The sequence below is a fragment of the Juglans microcarpa x Juglans regia genome, chromosome 6S, assembly GCF_004785595.1.
Source record: "Juglans microcarpa x Juglans regia isolate MS1-56 chromosome 6S, Jm3101_v1.0, whole genome shotgun sequence".
NCBI classification, from domain to species: Eukaryota; Viridiplantae; Streptophyta; class Magnoliopsida; order Fagales; family Juglandaceae; genus Juglans; species Juglans microcarpa x Juglans regia.
The window spans coordinates 15791068-15809974 of NC_054605.1; the positions used below are offsets into that span (position 1 = coordinate 15791068).

General features: G+C 36.4%; 2 protein-coding genes across 6 annotated transcripts; both read right to left on the reverse strand.

Annotated features, from left to right (window-relative positions):
• Window positions 1-317: 317 nt before the first annotated feature.
• Window positions 318-3891, reverse strand: LOC121237113 (54S ribosomal protein L51, mitochondrial-like). 2 transcript variants are annotated; one of them, XM_041133690.1, is made up of 5 exons: window positions 3825-3891; window positions 3751-3775; window positions 3059-3138; window positions 632-738; window positions 318-538 (listed from the first exon to the last, which is right to left on the reverse strand). In XM_041133690.1, the coding sequence occupies exons 3-5, from the start codon at window positions 3136-3138 to the stop codon at window positions 333-335; spliced, it is 393 nt and encodes a 130-aa protein (XP_040989624.1). In that variant the 5' UTR covers window positions 3751-3775; window positions 3825-3891; the 3' UTR covers window positions 318-332. The 2 variants fall into 2 exon arrangements, with proteins under 2 accessions (XP_040989624.1, XP_040989625.1); XM_041133691.1 differs by having other exon boundaries at window positions 3059-3142; window positions 3825-3889.
• Window positions 3892-5683: 1792 nt separating this feature from the next.
• LOC121237115 (alpha,alpha-trehalose-phosphate synthase [UDP-forming] 5-like) lies at window positions 5684-11152 on the reverse strand. Of its 4 annotated transcripts, none has more exons than XM_041133695.1 (4): window positions 10855-11152; window positions 7994-10007; window positions 6544-6817; window positions 5684-6206 (listed from the first exon to the last, which is right to left on the reverse strand). In XM_041133695.1, the coding sequence occupies exons 2-4, from the start codon at window positions 9976-9978 to the stop codon at window positions 5883-5885; spliced, it is 2583 nt and encodes an 860-aa protein (XP_040989629.1). In that variant the 5' UTR covers window positions 9979-10007; window positions 10855-11152; the 3' UTR covers window positions 5684-5882. The 4 variants fall into 4 exon arrangements, with proteins under 4 accessions (XP_040989629.1, XP_040989627.1, XP_040989628.1 ...); XM_041133693.1 differs by having other exon boundaries at window positions 7994-10051; XM_041133694.1 differs by lacking the exon at window positions 10855-11152 and adding an exon at window positions 10544-10831.
• Between the last annotated feature and the right edge of the window lie 7755 nt (window positions 11153-18907).

Consider the following 18907-nt stretch of genomic DNA (forward strand, 5'->3'; position numbering starts at 1 on the left):
ACACCCCAAGCACTAAAAAATATGGAGAACGGCAGATCTAGTCTTTAACACATTCATTATTCATGTCACTCAAAAAAAAAAAAAAAAAAATACACAACACTTTTTATAACACATTATAAAATAAGAATATTTTTGTAAAATGATATTAGTTTTATAAGGTATTTTATAAAAATACTCCTCATTTTAAAATATTTTTGTATAAAATATTATAAAATGTATTGTGTGTTTATCATTTTTCTCCTAATAGGCTCCATCTGGGCAAACACAGAAACCAGCCGGGGAAACTAGCTGCGCCTCCATCCTCGATATAAGATGGGACACCTGAGCTCGAGTTACATATTATGTGACCGTATTAATAGGAAGCCAAGTAATTTGACGACCGTTGTCCATGTACCCTGAACACTAGGGTGTTTGGTTACGTGTCTTGTCTTCAATTTCACTGCCTTTCTTCCCAATGCATTCCTTAACCGGGTTGCATGTAGAAGGATGTCTTCCGGATCCATATTCTTCACACATATCACCCGCTCATTTTTGTTCCCTGGGTATTTGGTTCAAGAAATTGTTGTTTAAAGCATACAACGTGTTTTGCAGTAAATTCAAATGAGAGAGAGAAAGAGTGGGGAAGTCTTACGGTAAAAGCCTTTCAAATGCGGATGCTGACCACGAATGAGTTCAGTGACAACTTCTAACCGAGGATTTTTCTCTCTAAATGCCGGTAGATGTGAGTCCATTAATGCCCTGCCATATTGGTTTCTTAAATGTTAATCATTAAATATGAAAATGAAAGGGGATCACTAGATTTACAATATTCCAGTGCTCACAAAAGAACACCGATTTTGACAAGTTTGGATGAATATTTACACAATAAACAGAAAAAGACAAAAAACAAAAGATTAATCAGCCCTTGGGAACAAGGGCAAACCCCCCATGCAGAAGAGGGGGAGGTAGGGGGCGGTGTTTGACTTTGTTCAGTGAAAACTTTATAGTATTTTATAGGTTCAGAATCCAGTTTCTTTTGAGGAATTAACGTCCAGCTTATCTTCAGAGATCTTTAAAATGAGTCATCTCAGTATTACTACCATTCTCAATTGTTTGTAGCAACATCCAGAGACTTTGACAACAAAGTAGTTAGAGAAAAAGATAACCCTACTTCAGAAAGCAGATACAGTAGGAAAGCAAAATTATATAACATAGTTGTATAATTTTGCAGAATTTGCATGACCAACTGAGCCCATTAAAACAAGCAAATGAAAAAAAATAAATAAATAAATGAAGAATCAGTCCTCTAGATGGAACGAAAACTCATAGCACACAAAATTCATTCAATTACGATTTCCAGTCCACTTCCTGAAAACAAATTATACACCTCTTTTCCAGGCACTTCTAAAGTTCTTAGAGCTAGATGCTTCAAAAATGACAGGCACTCCCATATTACCAACTTTTTCAAGATGGATGTGTTAGGGTTCCTTGAGGAAGGAATAGAGGAGAACGAAGGGATGACTCTGGGAAGAAGCTTCGGGAATCAAGGAACCGAAGTGAAGCGGAAGTGAGTTAGAAGAACTCTATACGCACCGTTTGCTACAAGAGTGGAACGCACCGTTTGGGAAGGAGTGGAGCGCACCGTTTGGGAAGGAGACTTGCCATTTAGCATGTGGGCAGCAGTGCCGTTTATTGTCCTTATTTGTCTTTTTCATTTGCTTTGTTATTGCTTTTTGTTAGAATAAAGGACACATGTAAGCAGCTTAGGTGATGAGTTTGTTAAGCTGCTGAGTATGTAATCCGTAGTGGTATGATAGGAATCATCTGGAAAAACGTCTGAACAATTGTCCTTGTTTTGGAGGTTGAGGGATCCCTCGAAGTACCCTAATGGCTCACTGATTTTCTCAGTGCCTTTTATCAAACAGTTTGTCTGCAATATTCTTCCATCCTTATATCTTCTATTCATACATCATTCCATTACACTTCATACACAACCAGTATCCTTACAGGATGTAATAAATGTATGGGTAGACACCATTTTCAGGACTGAGACCAAGCTAGCTTCTTTCTCTTTCATAGTAAATGAGCTTTTGATCTGCTAGGAATATACAGAGAGGCTTAGGGTTACAAAGTCTAAGGAATTTCCCTTGGCCAACTATTTGATGCCCTAGGCTACCATTATGTGCATACATTAAACATGCCCTTAGTTGTCATTGCTCTTAGACAATCATCACTCCAATACGAAAACCAAAAACCCAAAAAGAAAAAGGAAAACAAGCCTATATAAAGTGATAGTTGTCATTGCTATTGCACATTATCCAGACCAATTCCACATTATATATATTTTTCTGAATAATGTTCGACACCAAAAACAGACCAATTCCACATTATCCAGCATAGTCACATTTGATGGGTACACATCACTATCACCCGGAGGAACTTTTCACAGAAATTCCTATTTGTTTCATTTTTTTGGGAAATTCCTCTTGTTTCAAGTAGAAATTTTTAACGTACAATAGTCAAAACACGTTGAGGTCAAGAACTTGGGGCTTCCAAGAAAGCAATTAGCAAGGTACACACCATAAACTTCCTCTCCAAATATCAGTCTAATAACTCACAAAAACAGGCAATAGACCAAACCAATAAAAGAAGGAAAATCTGCTTAGTCCCCTCAATGTTACCGCTCAAAGTTACTGCTCGAATATTTTAATTTTTTTTATTATTTTACTTAGTGATTAAGGAAGTGATTATTAGTGAAATTGTATATTTTTTTTAATTTTTTGTTAATTGTTAAGGATGTTAAAAAAATATTTACAAAATAAAAAATAAAAAATAAAAACAAACTACACATTTGTGCTAGCGGTACACCCAGCATAAGTGCTGGGCAGCCCGCTAGCACCACCCTTAAAAAAATATGCTGAAAAAGCAATCATAAGAGAACTACAATATGGTCCAGATTATACTGCAAAAACTAAGGTATTCTCAATCATCGTCTTGCAGTTCAATCAGTTTTTCTTAATTATTACTAATTTTCAACAATCAGTAAATACATATGAGAAGATTAGCGTAGAAGGCATACCTGATGCCCCTGCTACTTCCACCCCAATCAGAATAGCTCACAATCATCTTTTGTAGTTGCCAAACACCTCTCAAAGCCATCTAACTTCAAACGTGATGGGTTATTAAACTTAAAATTTCTAATGATAAAACAATATGAATCAAGAAGAGCTAGCCCCGTTTGGAACTTAGACTGTCTAAATTTAAAGTGAGTCTAACATTCAAACACTCAAATCTTAGATCACTAAATGTATCTCAACTCAAAATCTCTTTACACGAGGTACTCATAACTTTTTTCAATTTTGCATAAATATATATAAATTCATCTCAAATACATCTAAACTCATCTTAGGTGAACCCTACAAAACTCTCTCAACCATTTCAATTCACTACTTTCTATAAAGAAAACTTAGCTCAACATCCAAACTGGACCTTAACCTCAGATACGAAAAGTAACTTGGAGTAGCTACTGAGCATATGACAGAGCGTAATGCGAGAGAATACGAATACTATTATTTTGGTCGTAATCTGTCAAAAGGAAAAAACACTTCTCATGTACTATATCTTGGAGCAACCTCAAGAATTTTATAAATGTATAGAACAATTAGGTAGCACAACGAAAATAAAAAAGAGGTTGTTTCATTTTTCATTGCAAATCAAAGCCATGAATTTCAGAGAGAGAACAGGTCGCGATGAGATTGCCGTAGGTCTTACCTTAGTTGGTCTCGTTATCTCATCAAGGGTGGTCGGTGAGATAGAGTTCAGCTAGAAGCGGCAGAGAGCTATCGTGTGCGTTCGGCGCGGCGGAAAGGGGGGATATGTGCGACAGGTTTAACAGACTCTCGTGAACTGCCGCTTCTTACACAACGATAGCTCGCATTACGTCACCGTCTAATTAATTTATTCTTCCTTGCTTACACAACGTCACCGTCTAATTAACACGTGATTTTTCATTTGAAAAATACATAAAACACAAAAAAAATCATATAAAAATAATTATATAAACTAATATAATTTAATGTGATTTGTCAGATTAAAAAATTATCTTTATTATAAAATAAATCTAACGAATCATATGAAACCATATCAATTTATGAAATTACTTTTATATAATCTTTATATTATTGTAGTCCGTAGCAATTCTCTTTTCATTTTTATCCGTATGTTTTAATGTTTAAATGTATGTATATCTAGAATTTGGGACCCATATGAGCAGGAAACTCTAGCACACCTCTCGCTCTCTCCCTTTTCTCTCTAGAGCAGCACCCCTCGAAAAGCTCAGACCAGAGGAGAGGGTTTGAAGCTTCGGCTCCTTCTTCCTTCATCCATCCTCTCTCTTCTCTCTAGTTTTTTTCTTTTATTTTTTTTAGTTCTTGTATATCTACTTTCAAAGTAGGGCGAAATGCCAATATGTTATTCTCCGGAGTCCCGCGATCACCACGAGCCCTACCGCAAGATTCTCAAGGCGTCAATCATTCAGATAGGCAAAGAATCTCGTCAAACGGAGCAGCCACTCGCGCGGTCCAAAGTGTGCACATGACATCCACACGCCACCGCAAGGGGAGCTCTACTGCTGCCACGCGCAACATTTCTGGAACCAAGGCCATTGATTTCTACAGACTCGACTGTCCGTCGTACTTCCAGGGGCGCATGTCCCTCACACCCCATCACAGTCCCTGTGTTTGCTTTTTTTATTTTCTCTAAGGTTGAAAATGCGGATTTACAACTTCTCAAGCTGTATTTCACTATTTTCTCATGTATCATTTACATTTTTTGTTATTTCCTTTATTTGAAGTTAATAATAAAAAAGAAATACTCTTAGACATTTTATTCATAAAGTGAAGGTCATTTCCTCCTCTAGAGGGTGGGGTTTGAAATTTCTGTTTTAGGCAAAGTGTAGTCTCTAAGACGGTTTGTCTATAGAGAGTTTTAAAAGTTAAGACCATACCAGTCACAAAAAGAATTTGTGTACTGGTGGAGCTCCAACAGTAAATAGTTGATTTGTAATCTGAGTTTTTCCCTATATGTATCGGTCATAGTTGTAACTTCGCTTTTATGAATAAATACAATCTATTTCCCATAAAAATATATATATATATATATATATGTCTAAATTTCATACTATGATTTTTGAAAAATACTATTTGTAAATTTTATTATTGATAAATCAAACCATACAAAGTCCAGAACGCGCAAAGTCTACACAAGTCATTTGAAAGAAAAAAAAAAAAAACAACAACAACAACTCAATCAAACGTAATTTTTTTAGTTTGGTCAACTCGACAATTATTCTATATTTTTGTTTTATACATAATTTTATTTGATTTATTTTTCCTCAAGATATTTGGCAAACTTAGATGACTGCAGACCAAAAATTAATAAAAATTATTTGCAAGCCTTTTTTTCCACATTCAAACACATTACTGAAATAGATCCCACAATGATAGAAGTATGAGATGGGTGATGTTTGAGAGCAAATGCAGATATCTTAAGATATTGACCCTTATCATCTGTTAGCTCCTCAGATTCAGCCGTTGAAATTCTTTGCACAGGCTCTGGCCTACACCCCAGAGAGATCCAAGGATATTCAATTGCTAGTCTATGACACGTTTACCACTTACTGGCAAAAGAATCACAAAGAACAACATATAAAAATCACAGTATCTAGACATCACCAACAAATCATAGGTTACCAGTTAACTACGGAGTAAGAACTCCTTGCAATTTTGCAATCTGGTAGAGAAGTAAGACCTGCACCTCAATATTCAACCAGAAAAATCATGCCAGTTGAGAAATTTAGCACAAGAGAATCCCATAGCGAGTGTGATATGGTCCTATAGAGAAGACTATTTACTATCTGACATAACCACGCGCTGAGAAACTTGGGGAGCAATTCTGGCAGCCTGCTCTGAAGCATTGGCTAGGCCCTGTAACATTCTCAAAATCTCAGTTGTGTCTTCCAGGTAGTACTTGGCCTTGCTGGGTTTCTGGCCAACAGTGCAAGCAAATACTTCGGCAACTGGGGAGAGAGATGCCCTTGCACTCATTATCACCTCAAACATGTCCTCATCTGACCTGTCATCCCCAATACAGAGAACAAAATCCGGAAGCATTCCCCTCTGTCTCATTGTTGAGAGGAGATATTCTGCTATAATGCCTTTATTTACACCCTGCATTGAGTACAAAGACAAGGGGAAGTGTTTTGAGAATATGACTCACTTTGTAATAATCAGTTTTTTTTTTTTTTTTCTTTTTCTTTTTTGATGGTGAGAAACCGGAGACAGTACAAATGCAACATGGTTTTATTTGGTTAACACTCAGACACATGTAAAATGCCCACATCACAGGTAAATGTGAATGTATTTTAGGATGAGTAGCACCAAAGATCCCAATTTCGTTCCTGATTTTGAGAATTATGGAAGTTGATTCCAACCAATTCTCCTGCTAGTAGACCACAGCACACCTAATTATAGATTGATTCGAGGAAAGCAGAACTGTACCACTAACCTGAGGTTTAACCTCAACTATATGTTGGCCACTCTTGACTGAAACTGGATCATTAGCAAGAACACTTTCCAGATGATCAAGAAGCTCCTTAGCCTGGCATGAGCCAAAATCTGGATCTGCAAACTGGTAATTCCAAACAAGAGCACTCTCTTTGGTCTCTATGGTAGAACCATCAGTAGTTTCAGTGTATAATTGCATTACTGGCTCAGCAATCTGTTTCCAGTCAAAATCTGGCACTGAAACACAAGTTTCCCAATCCACCTCATGGTTTGGCCTGAAAAAAGGAAAAAAAAAAAATCAACTCGTATAACACAAAAATATGGGGATTTGGCATATGTTTCTGTTCCCAGAATCTTGTGAAAAGAGAATTGCACCTGATAATAGGAGATTTCAGTACCAATAATTGCTGCGGATAATGCACTTTTAATCGGTGAAAGAAATGGAATAAAAGCTATAATCAAAACAGAAGAATCCTCTTAAAAGATATGTGATCTCTACATATCATGATAATAATAAATTTAATTTACCCTTGAACTTTGGTGCAGGTGGTATAGGTGAGGTAATTTTTATTTTTTTATAAGTGGTAATAGGTGAGGTTATGTTGGGGTAGATGTTAGAACCATCATCCTTGCATAATTTTAATAAGCAAAATGGAAGCACATTTTTATAAAATGAACACAACCAATATGTAAGGGTCACACACACAACTGATTTTTTATTCATTAACAAAATCCTCGTACTCTTCTTTGAAGTGCAGTAAAGGCAAAACCACATCCTCAAACTCTCACACACGAAAAAAAAAAAAAAAAAAAAAAACAGAGTAATGCAACATTCTATAACATATACCTAAAGCCAAGGTAGATCTGGTACTTTGCACCAAAATTAAAACAATTGCGTTGGCCAGTAATAATTTACTACTTGACACAGACCATCAACCCATAATTAGAAAATAATTAAATTAAATAAAATTTAGTCTGGTTTTGTTTTGTACTTCACTTAAAGCACTAAAAACCCTTTTCAGGTTAAGGCTAAAGACCCTACCATTAAATGTTTTCAGCATGCAGATGAGTGTTAAACCATATCTGAATAAAATTTTAAGACTCAATAAGCCATAAAGAAAACATGCTTAGGGGTCAATGTTTTGAAATCCAAATTCGAGTAATACAAGAAAATAAATGTAAATGATACCCTACTATCACTCGATTCATTTTCTGAAATCCGATTTTTCATCGTTCCTACAAGTTCCTTGGCATTTTCCAATATACGGCATGAAGCTGAGGACATAGTATAGGCAAATAAACTGTGATACAGTATACCTTGGCTCTTCATTTAATTGAAAAAACAAACGTCAGCCACGTTAAAAATCATCAAAATCACATCTTCAAGTGTGAAGAGCAGCAGCATCAAGTTTCACATAGATCCACCTTTTAAAAAAGGAAAAAGTGCATACCTCAAAAAATAACCATGCTCAGCTGCAATCCCAAGCTTTTCACAAGAAGAAAACCATTCCATTAGGGTCTTTCTGTCCTTCCCGCTAACAATGAAGACAACATTTTTGGGGTCTCTACACAAGCTCTTTAAGGTTCCAACAACTTCAGTATTGGCAGAGATACAAATTGAACCCGGCAGCATCATAGCACCATCATAATCTAAAAGAATTGCTCGGCTCTTAGTCCTCTTATAAGCTGAAACGATATGATCAACTGAGAGCTTTCTGAAATTTGGATCCAAAGCAATTACTCGAAACCCTAAACCAAAACCAATTCCCCAGCACCTCCTCCTCACATGATCCCTACATGCCCTTTCAAGATCTTGTAAAAAGCTGCGTGCCCAGTACGCAACATCATGTGTACTGACATACCTATAGTGCTTCTCATGCCTCAACTGTCTTTCTGCCTCAGAGACTATTAGGGCTGACTCCATAGCTTCGGCTACAGAATCAATGTTCCATGGATTAACTCGAATTGCACCACTTAGTGATGGGGAGCATCCGACAAATTCAGATACCACCAGCATGCTCTTTTTTGGGGTCAATGTGTTTAGCCCTAAGGTCACATCTAATTTCTCGTTTCCTTGCCGGCAAATAATATATTCATAGGGAATAAGATTCATCCCATCCCTCACTGCTGTAACAAGACAACACTCTGCAATTACGTAATAAGCAATTCTTTCATAAAACTGCAGTGGAGTATCAATCAAGACCACTGGCTTATATCCTTGCCTTCCAAATGTCTCATTAATCCTGCTCACTGTAGCAGTAGTTTCACATTGGACCTCCTGCACATCCTTACCTCTGCCCCTTGCAGGATTTGCAATCTGAACCAATACAACTTTACCCCTCTTATCAGGATGTTGTGTGAGCAGTTGTTCCATGGCCAAAAGTTTCAAACTGATTCCTTTAAAAATGTCCATGTCATCAACCCCAAGCAAAACCGTACGACCCCTAAACTGATCTCGTAACTCTGCAACCTTAGATTCAGTCTCAGGAAGATCCAAAACAGATTGGAGCTGGCCTATATGAATCCCAACAGGAAGAATTTTAATGCTTACTGTACGACCATAATATTCAAGCCCTATGTAACCACGCTTAGATTGATAAGAAAGCCCAAGCATTCTACCACAACAAGAGAGGAAGTGCCTAGCATAATCAAAAGTATGGAATCCAATGAGGTCAGAGTTTAAAAGAGCTCTCAGAAGTTCATCTCTTACAGGAAGTGTCCTGTAGATCTCAGATGAAGGGAATGGGCTATGGAGGAAGAATCCAAGCTTTACCCTATTGAACCTCTTCCTCAAAAATGTTGGCAAAACCATCAAATGGTAATCATGAACCCACACAAAGTCATCATCAGGACTGATCACTTCCATTACTTTATCTGCAAATATCTTGTTCACAGATACATAAGCTTGCCAAAGGGACCGATCAAACCTACCACCAAGATCTGGCGATAGAGGAAGCATGTAGTGAAATAAAGGCCACAAATGTTGCTTACAGAATCCATGATAGAATTTACTAAAAAGATCGGGAGGGATGAATGCTGGTACACACTTGTATGTCTCGAGCAAAGTTTGAGCTACATCATCTTGCTCACTCAGGTCAATCTCTTCTTTAAGACAGCCAATATAGATTACGTCTATATCTTCTCCAAGGCCATCTTTAAGTTGCAAAAGAAGAGAATCATCATCCCAGCTAAAGTTCCACTGTCCATCGTCACTTCGATGTGCCCTAAGTGGAAGCTGGTTTCCCACAATGATCATCCGATCCTGAGAGATAGATGAGGGAGCATCAGAACCAGCACTATTGCTGTTTTCATCATCTAGCTCAGACAGCACTCCCGCGACGGTTGCCACCCGAGGGAGCCTCTTCCTCTCACGACCAAAAGTTGGAGATCCACCAGACACAAGATCCAATAAGTTAGAATAAGACCTCGAAACCATGGTGATGATGGCAAAGCACTTTTAGTCCAGTGGGAGGACAACGACAACTTCGTTAATTCCTCACAATCAAGTTCTATAAAAAAACAAAAAACACTTTCAAAAGACAACCAAAAAAAACCCAGAAATTCTCCAAATCTCTAAGCAAATCAAATCTTTTTTTTTTTCTCTGGTGAGTGTAAGCAAATCAAATACTAAATCCTCCAATCACCCATTACCCGAGCAAGTGCATATCGATAACTTCAAGGAAAAACCAACTTAACCTCTCAGATTCTTCCCATGATTCAGAATTTTGAAATCCCAAACAGGCATAAAATCCCTATTGTGTATGAATATTCAAACGAAAAAAAACTTATTTAATCTCAAAACTAGGCCCTCGGGCAATAAACCTTTTAAATGTTTCAAATGGAAATTATTCAACAAATACATACATACTAAACAGACACCGAACACAGATTTATGTAAACAGCAGAATAAATCTGGAGATATTGGAATTAACAAAAGAAATTTGGGACTACCAAAGTTATTTCCGACAAATAAATAAATCATTTAAGTGGGGCAAAATTACCTCCACCGTCCAATCACACATCAATCCGGGGAAAACAGCAATGTTAAGATGGTCTATACACACAGCAAACGGGACCAAAATAGCTCAAAATCTTCAAATGCATGAGAACGTCAGTCTCCATGTATGAAAATCTAAGTTTTTATACGCGGATAGGGGGGAGAGAGAGTCAACTTCGCAAGGCTGTAGAAGATGCAGCAATACTCGAAACCAAGTGGAAAGTGAGCAAAAGTGGCAGAAAGTGGCAAGCAACAAGTAAAAGACGAACCAGCAAAGATAAAGCGCTTTGGTAGTATACAAGACAATGAACTTACCCTCGAAGGTAGACAGAGTGTGCGTCCGAGTTGATGGTTGAGAAAAAAGAAGAAAGATTCTTTCCCTCCCTCTCTCTCTCTCTCTCTCTCTCTTTCGTGACAAATGACGATGGCATTAGAGGGCCTTTCTTTTACTTCCAGTTTGTACAAAGTTTATTTGTGATTTTTTTTTCTCTATATAATATCCGACAATAAGTGGGGTGGGATTTCTTTATTCAAAGAAGAACTTGATTCTCGCCCTGACTCTCTCCCTCTCTCCTCTCACAGCCTGAGAGTGACTGCGTGCGTGTTTTTTCAAGTGTCTGAGGGTCAGCGATGGCTGATGGAACGAGGAACAGAGACAGTAAACTCCAACATTAATGTGTTAACTACGGTTAGTTTTTTATTAGTCCTTCGTATTTAATTCCTGGCCGCCTCTGCCCAACTCAACCAAAGCAGATTATAAGCGAGTATCTACATGGTATAAAATAATGATTATTTTTATTAATATATTATATTAAGAGAAATAATTTAATTATAAAATAAATTATATATTTTGATGCAGCACGTTCAATTATAAAATTATTTTTATTATAAAATAAATATAATATATAATAGAAATTTATGTCAATTTATAAATTTATTTTTTTAAAATTTTTTTTAGCAATAATACTTTTTTTTATATTAATAAGTTAAATTATTTAAATTATTTTATATTTTATTTTAAATAAATATTCTCTATTTAAGTGAAATTAAAAGAATTTTGTCTCCACTAAACAAATGGATAGTGTGGCAATGCAAGTCAGCCTTTTAGCGCATGTATTGATAATGAAAAATTCTACTCATCATTTTTACATTACATATTATATATAATTTTTTAATTTTTAATTTTTTTTCTTATCAAATATGTGGTGTATAGATAATGAGTAGAAGAATTTAATTAGTTTATAAATAATAAAATTAAAAAAATCAAAAAATTATAAAAATATAAAATAAGTGTGATGCAGTATATGTGGAGATGATGATCAGTAAAATTTATTGATGATATATCATGTATCCAATCTTATATGGTCTATGTATCCTAAAAATAGGAGCATGAAAATATGGGAGTGCGAGTCATAAGGTTGTTTACTTTTATATGACCCGTAATTCTGAAGACTATGTACGTAATTACAACATATCTTTTATTATTAGACTTTAAACTTTTATAATACGTCCACATCACATATATTAGATAAATAGTAGTGTTATTTGAATATTTTTACGTCACATACTATTCATATAGCATAATTTGATTTGTAAGATTCAAATTTTAAAATTTACTTTTCAAATAAAATTATGTCACATAGATGGTATGTGGTGTAAAAACCTTCAAATAGAATTATTCATAAGATAAACCATTGGCATATCATCAATGAGGCGTGACTTTGTATACCTCAAAATAAAAAAGTGTACTTTTGTAAAATTCTTTTATGACCGAAGCATCTCTCAGTCTCACAACAATAAAAAAAAGTATTAATGTTTTAATTTTTCTTTTAACCATAATTATAGGTATTAAAATAAGTAATATGCTAACCCAACATAGCAAGACTCTTCTCTTATTCATGAAAATGATGGGTTTTTGTATATGCAAATGCTGGAGCTAATATAGAACAAAAAGGAATCTACCACTTGCCGAAACTGAGAGTCTGAGGGCCATCCTTCTGGAAAAAGCCCACAAACACAGCAATGGCTGGAATAATTCATCAAACCCATCATTGCTACTGCTTATTTTAGTGGCAAATGAATCCATGAAGTTACACTCCAACTAAAACAGATCCCACCCATGGTGACAGTGATCATTATTGCTCTAAGCAGCTCAGTTAATCAAGCTTTACAATGAAGCTGGAGTAACTTATTTCATCTTAATTATTCAGGTGACCTAATTGCTGAAGGGTCCCAATCATCAGACCAAAATGTCTCAACATGATTGCTTGGACAAGATCAGTGCAACTTGAGTCCGGTGCAGATGAGGAAGTAGGTGTAGAGCATTTTGAAAAACGAGGATCTTTCTTACTTTAGAATGGAATGCAAAGATCATATATAATGACTAACAAACTTATGTGATTTGATGTGACACATCAGATAGTAAAATTATTTTTATTGTAAAATAGATCTAATAAATTTTATGAAGATACATCAGTTTATAGATTTACTTTTATATAATCTCTTTATATCTGCAGAAGTTTTTTTTTTTTTTTAAATATGATCTTTCCTACTTTAGAAAGGGATGCAATGATCATATATATGTGCTGGGTAATGCAGTACTTACAGTTTCTGGCTTGAAGATTTGGCGATTTGTTGTAGTTGAATTGTTGTTAGGTATGCATGATGGGATGGAGATGGGGATGGAGATGGGATGGGAGGGATCCCACCAATTATTGCTGTGAAACCATTAATTTATAAGCATTAAATCGGTTGTGGACAAAATGGTTCTTGTGAGTGAGTATATGGTTGTGAGCATACGATGACTGTCTTGTCTAACTACCACAAACTCAAATATCCAATCCATTGTGAGGCCAATAAAACATTTTTTTTTTCCAAAAACGATCAATAGAGTTTTATGAGAACTGCTTTGGAGCTGACGGGCTGGTCTTTGGGCTTTAACAACCGTCAATGATAATTTGCCACATTAGCAAATTTACTTAAAACACAATGAACCTCATTACACTAGATATAATTGGAGACCGCTTTTCTCACCCGATCCTCATCACATTTCAGCAGTGTCGTCCCGTTGTCACATTTCAATAGACTACCCCAGCCAATCGCACCATCAACCTGTTAAGAATTTGAACCTATCAAATTCACTTCAAGATCTACTTTTTGATAAAATATGAAGAAAATCATAGAAATAATAACAACACAAGAATTTACGTGAAAACTCTCAAAAACAGGAGAAAAACCACCAGACCCAGAGAAGAAAATACACTATGTAAAAAATTATTACAATCACACAATTTTTCTCCTTACCCCAAATGACACCCACAAAACTTTCCCACTAATAAAACTTTAACTCTCACCTCTTTTCTTTTTACAAGAAAAAGCTAATAGAGGATTTTTCGTAAAGTCACAAGTTACTAATTAAGCTTATGACTTGGTGTATTTAACTAGGAGGCTAAACCTCCCTTTTATAGGCCATGGGGCCTCCTCCTTATTTTTCTCCCACCGATGTGGGACTCCAAAGGAGCATAAACCCAACAATCTCCACCTTGCGACTTTGGTCGATCCCACAGTCACGCTCCACCGCAATGAAGATCTTCATAACTTCTGCTATCATGCTCCACCATAAAAGCATAACCACTCAGAATAAACCAATTCCAAGCATTTCAATTTTGGCCCATGTCGAAAATAACCTTGCTGAAAAATTATGGTGCAACTTCCAGTTTGGCTTTCCTGGAAGTTCATCAGCCATCGACATAAATTTCCACCACACCCTGCATTAATGCCAAACCAATGCATGTGTGCAAACTTGTAGACCCACTAACATTAACACATCCTCTATCATGGCAACTTTGGGAATTAGCGGCATGCCATGAGGATGTACATGTCCCTTTAACAGACATCGTCTTCCATGGAGAGAGACACAACGTTAGTTTCATTACCAGTATCTCCATTTACTGACTTGGAGCCACTTGCCGAACTTGCTCCTGCTCTTGGACAATTTTTCTTGACGTGCCCAGATTGTCCACACCCCCAACAGACTACTTTCATCTTCATGGAGTTCTTCCTCTTCCCATTACCAGCTATTACCAATGCTAAGTTTTCAGGTGAACCATTTCTTCCACCACCTAGTCTTCTCTCTTCAGAAAAGAGTTTACTGGTAACTTCTGAAAAAATTATTTTCTCCTTCCCATGTATCAAAATAGGCTTCATATGCTCATAGGAAGATGGAAGAGACCAGATGAGCCTCAAGGCTTGATCCTCATCATCAATTTTAACTCCAATAAATTCTAGCTCAGAGACAATGCCATTAAGAACACTTAAATGATCTGAAATAGTCGTACCTTCACTCATCTGCAGTGTATGAAACTGCTCCTTCAGGTACACCCGATTTGAGACGCCCTTTGTTTGATACAACTCTTCGAGCTTTTCCCAGAGTTCTTTTGCCGTAGATATTCCATGAATATTTGCAAGAACATTCTTGGCCAAGCACAGACGTATCGCACTTGCTGCTATCAAATCCAGATCCTCCCAATCTTCATCGCTCATTACAGATCTGCTCTTTGTTTCATTAGTCACGCTAGTATCACTGCTGACTTCAGGGATTGGTCTGCCCTTCAACGCCTTGTGTAATCCTGATTGAATCAAAATATCCTTGACTTGAACTTGCCACAAGCCAAAATTGATTCTCCCATCAAATTTCTCCACCTCATATCTGATAGAATTTGAAGCCTTACTTCCTGACATTGCCTCGATGAATTTTACTGTAGAAATGAATGGTACTCACTAAGTAAGTTCCCAGGAAAGATAATTCTTTCCTAGACAGAACTTCAAGGTTCCCAGGAAAGATTGGAGGGTCACACTGGACCACTTAAATACCAATCTCCTAGATAGAACTTCCTTAGACTGTACGTATTCACACTACCACACCAAAGCTCCACCCACCAAAAAGAACCTAGTGGCTCTGATACCACTTGTTAGGAATTTGAACCTACCAAATTCACCCCAGGATCTACTTTTTGGTGAAATATAAAGAAAACCAGAAAAATAATAACAACCTGCCGCACGCCGTCTACTTCAGCTATGGTGGAGATTGTGGGTAAGTATAGAAATTCAGACAAAGGGTGGGCAACAGGGCCTTGCCCCCTGCTGCACCGCCTTGTTCACCCCGCCCCACTTGGATCCGCGCTGCAAATGCCCACATCTACAGCCCCCAACGGAGTTAGGGGACAGAGGGGGCCCAACCCCGCTATATATATATATATATATAATTATATTAAAAAAATCCCCATAGACAAAACGATATCGTATGAACTGCATTGTGCACCCTTGTGATTGAATCATCACAATATTTTAACTCATCATTCACAATGAGGTTCATAATATGGGCACAACGCCTAATGTGAATATATTTCCCTTCCAACAAATGACCTCCTACGAATTTCCTCAAATACTCGATGACAACATCATTTGAGAAAGCATTGTCAACTATAACAGTAAAGATCTGGTCAATACTCCAATCTTGTAGACATGAATCTACACACTTTCCAATAGTTTCTTCTTTGTGATTAGAGATCATACAAAAGTTTAGAATTCTTTTGTGTAGTTTCCTTTCACAATCAATAAAGTGTGCAATAAGACACATATAATTTAAGTTTTGAATTGAAGTCCATATGTTAGTGGTTAAAGTTTAAACTAACCCGCTCAACCGTCTTAAATATTTTCCTTAACTTCTCATCCTCTATTTTAAATAGTTTAATACAGTCTCTCGTTGCAATGGTTCGAGATGGTACTTGGAACCTTGGTTCAAGTCATCTACATACCTTCCTAAATCCCTGGACTTCTACTATCCTAAATGGAAGCTCATCACAAATTATCATTTCAATAATTGTCATTCCTACATTTTTTTTTTAATCAAACTTAAGTGCATTTGCTGAGTTACTAACATCACTATCTCTAATTCCTTCAATAACCCTCTCACGACTCATAGTCTGTTGATCCGTAAGTCCGATTCTATGAGGATGGTGTTTACAAATACCAAGATGCTGCAAATGCTACAACATACTTGATGTACCATGTCTTTTGGGATGACAAGAGTAAATTTTGTGACAATACTTACACTCATTTTTGGGTCATTTAAAGGGCATCCATCGATTTTAGTGAAATGGTCACATACTGCTGAGGGGTCCTTATTTGCCCTCCTTTTACGAGGAGGGAGACTTGTGTCACTAGACAAGTTAATGTTTGAAGTCACTTGTGATCGATTTTTCAAAGGAGTAGCAGTCTCATTATCTTTTAAATTTGTATGAGTGTCACTTTCGAAACAATCCATATATAAATTGACATATAGTATAGCATACAAAAATCAATATATTAGTAATGCATAGATGCATCCAACCACACACACACACAACAATAAAACTGGTATAAATTGGAAGAGAACCTAAAATTAGTAGACCATTAGCAGTTAACAGATTATATATAGCTTCATCGATCTCCAAATGCTTTCAGGATAACACACAAATAAAGCAGTAGCACAAATGTTGGATGTTTGCTAAGCCCGTTGTTTCTGAGCATATTTCTTTTGGCATGGGTACTAGGACAACATAAATGTTTGGTTAATTTAAAATGCTTGTTAAAGTTAATTATAGTTTTTCTTGTCATCACGTATTCGTCATTTGAAAATGGATCATGCATGACTTTGCCTCATAGAAATGCGAAAAAAAAATATGATGCTCTGATGGATTTGAATCTTTTTTTTTTTTTTTTTTTTGTATAGGGCTTTTTCTGATTAGCCATTCTGAACTTTCTTCGAGTTTTATTTTATTTTTTTTGTTCTTTCTTATTTATCCTTTTCTTACAGATTATAAGGAAAGCAGGTAGGATTTTTAAATTGGTTTTGCTTTCTATGTTTTGCTCTGGATTTGGCTTGATAATTTAAGAGGAATAACCCAAAATACTGACTACCCAAAACAATGAATTTGAATGAAGAAATGAAGACAAAAGCATTCACTTTAATGTTGCAGAGAGGAGCCTATTAGCTAACTCGAATTAGCTAAGGGATAATTACAATCTAATCCAAGTCAAATTAACTAGGTTGCATATCGATGTAGCATTCTTCTTTTTCTTTGTTTAGACCCTAGAGTAGTATATATAAGACAGGTAAAGTTTCAGGTTCTTCACTTCCAAAACTATGGAACCCCGAAAGCAGTGCAAAATGATGACCGACTTAGTAATGACTCTCCAAAGATTAAGAGTTAAGCAAAAGAGAGAGAAAGTAAGAGACCTGTGATGGATCTCGGAGTATGAGAGAGTGGGGCAGATGGAGAAGTACCACCAAGTGAGAGTGTGCATATCTGGACGCAAGGTAGAGAAGCAATAGAGGGAGCAGCAACAAAAGGTTGATGGAGAACGACAACGGAGAACAGCAATGACGAACGAAGAACTAAGAGGGTGACTAGGGTTTGAGGAGAAGAGAGCTAAGCTTCAATGTTTTTGGTGATCGATTTCGTCCGATAATGGGGTGTTTAAACCCGATATTAGAGTTAGACCTAATGAACTTGACTTTGTTCGGGTGGGCCATGTCGGATATCTTGACGGATTGGGCCAAGGGGCTTTTATGCATAGGCCTACTACTTAGAGCATTCCCATCTGCTTCCTCATATGCGGTCCTTAGTTAAATTATAGGAAAAAAATATGAAAAATGAAGAAAAATGAGCTACATCCAATTTCCTATAGTAACTTTTGATTTTAGGATTGTATAGTTGTTTTCCAAATTTGGAGAGCAACTGTAAACATCCTAAATCATTCTTTTGATTTTTTTTTTTCATTTCAAACTTATATTTTAATAGAATATAAAGAAAGAATATAAAGGAAAGTGGGATAAAAAAAAAAGTAATAAAAAATTATTTTAATAGAATAGAGAAAGAATATAAAGTGAGATGTAGAAAATTTTTGAAAGAAGAAGAAAATTTTAGAAAGTGTGTTTTTTAACCAAATTATAGAAAAATTTATAGAAAAACAAATGTGAATGCTCTTATGACCGCAACATAATTATTCATTTTCCTCTGAATTATATTTTGAAAAATGATGTATGCAAGAGATTTCGGGTAGGGAATGCGCACGAACAGTCTACGTGGCAAAGGAAACGGTGTGTTTCGCTCAAACCTCAGTTCCGTTCCAGCAAGCTTCTCCTCCATCTCAGCCTCAGTTCCTATCCGAAAGCTTCCCAGGTCTCGCACAGTTTTTTGAAATAAACCCACCATTCTCCTCTCCGAAGATTTCCCATGGGTTTCTGAACATTGCCCAATTTTCATCGTTAAGATTACAGAAGTGAGAAAATAGAAAAATCATAGAAAAATCGTTGAAGAATGAG

Bases quoted from the DNA above. Each gene is read 5' to 3' on its own strand.
- LOC121237113 (XM_041133690.1), bottom strand. From the start codon at position 3,138: ATGGCTTTGAGAGGTGTTTGGCAACTACAAAAGATGATTGTGAGCTAT. The intron at 739-3,058 runs GTATGCCTTCTA...CCAATATGGCAG, and splicing joins GGAAGTAGCAGGGGCATCAG to GGCATTAATGGACTCACATC. The intron at 539-631 runs GTAAGACTTCCC...CCAAATACCCAG, and splicing joins GCATTTGAAAGGCTTTTACC to GGAACAAAAATGAGCGGGTG.
- LOC121237115 (XM_041133695.1), bottom strand. From the start codon at position 9,978: ATGGTTTCGAGGTCTTATTCTAACTTATTGGATCTTGTGTCTGGTGGA. The intron at 6,818-7,993 runs GTATGCACTTTT...TCCTTTTTTCAG, and splicing joins GAGCATGGTTATTTTTTGAG to GCCAAACCATGAGGTGGATT. The intron at 6,207-6,543 runs GTTAGTGGTACA...TACTCAATGCAG, and splicing joins TAGTTGAGGTTAAACCTCAG to GGTGTAAATAAAGGCATTAT.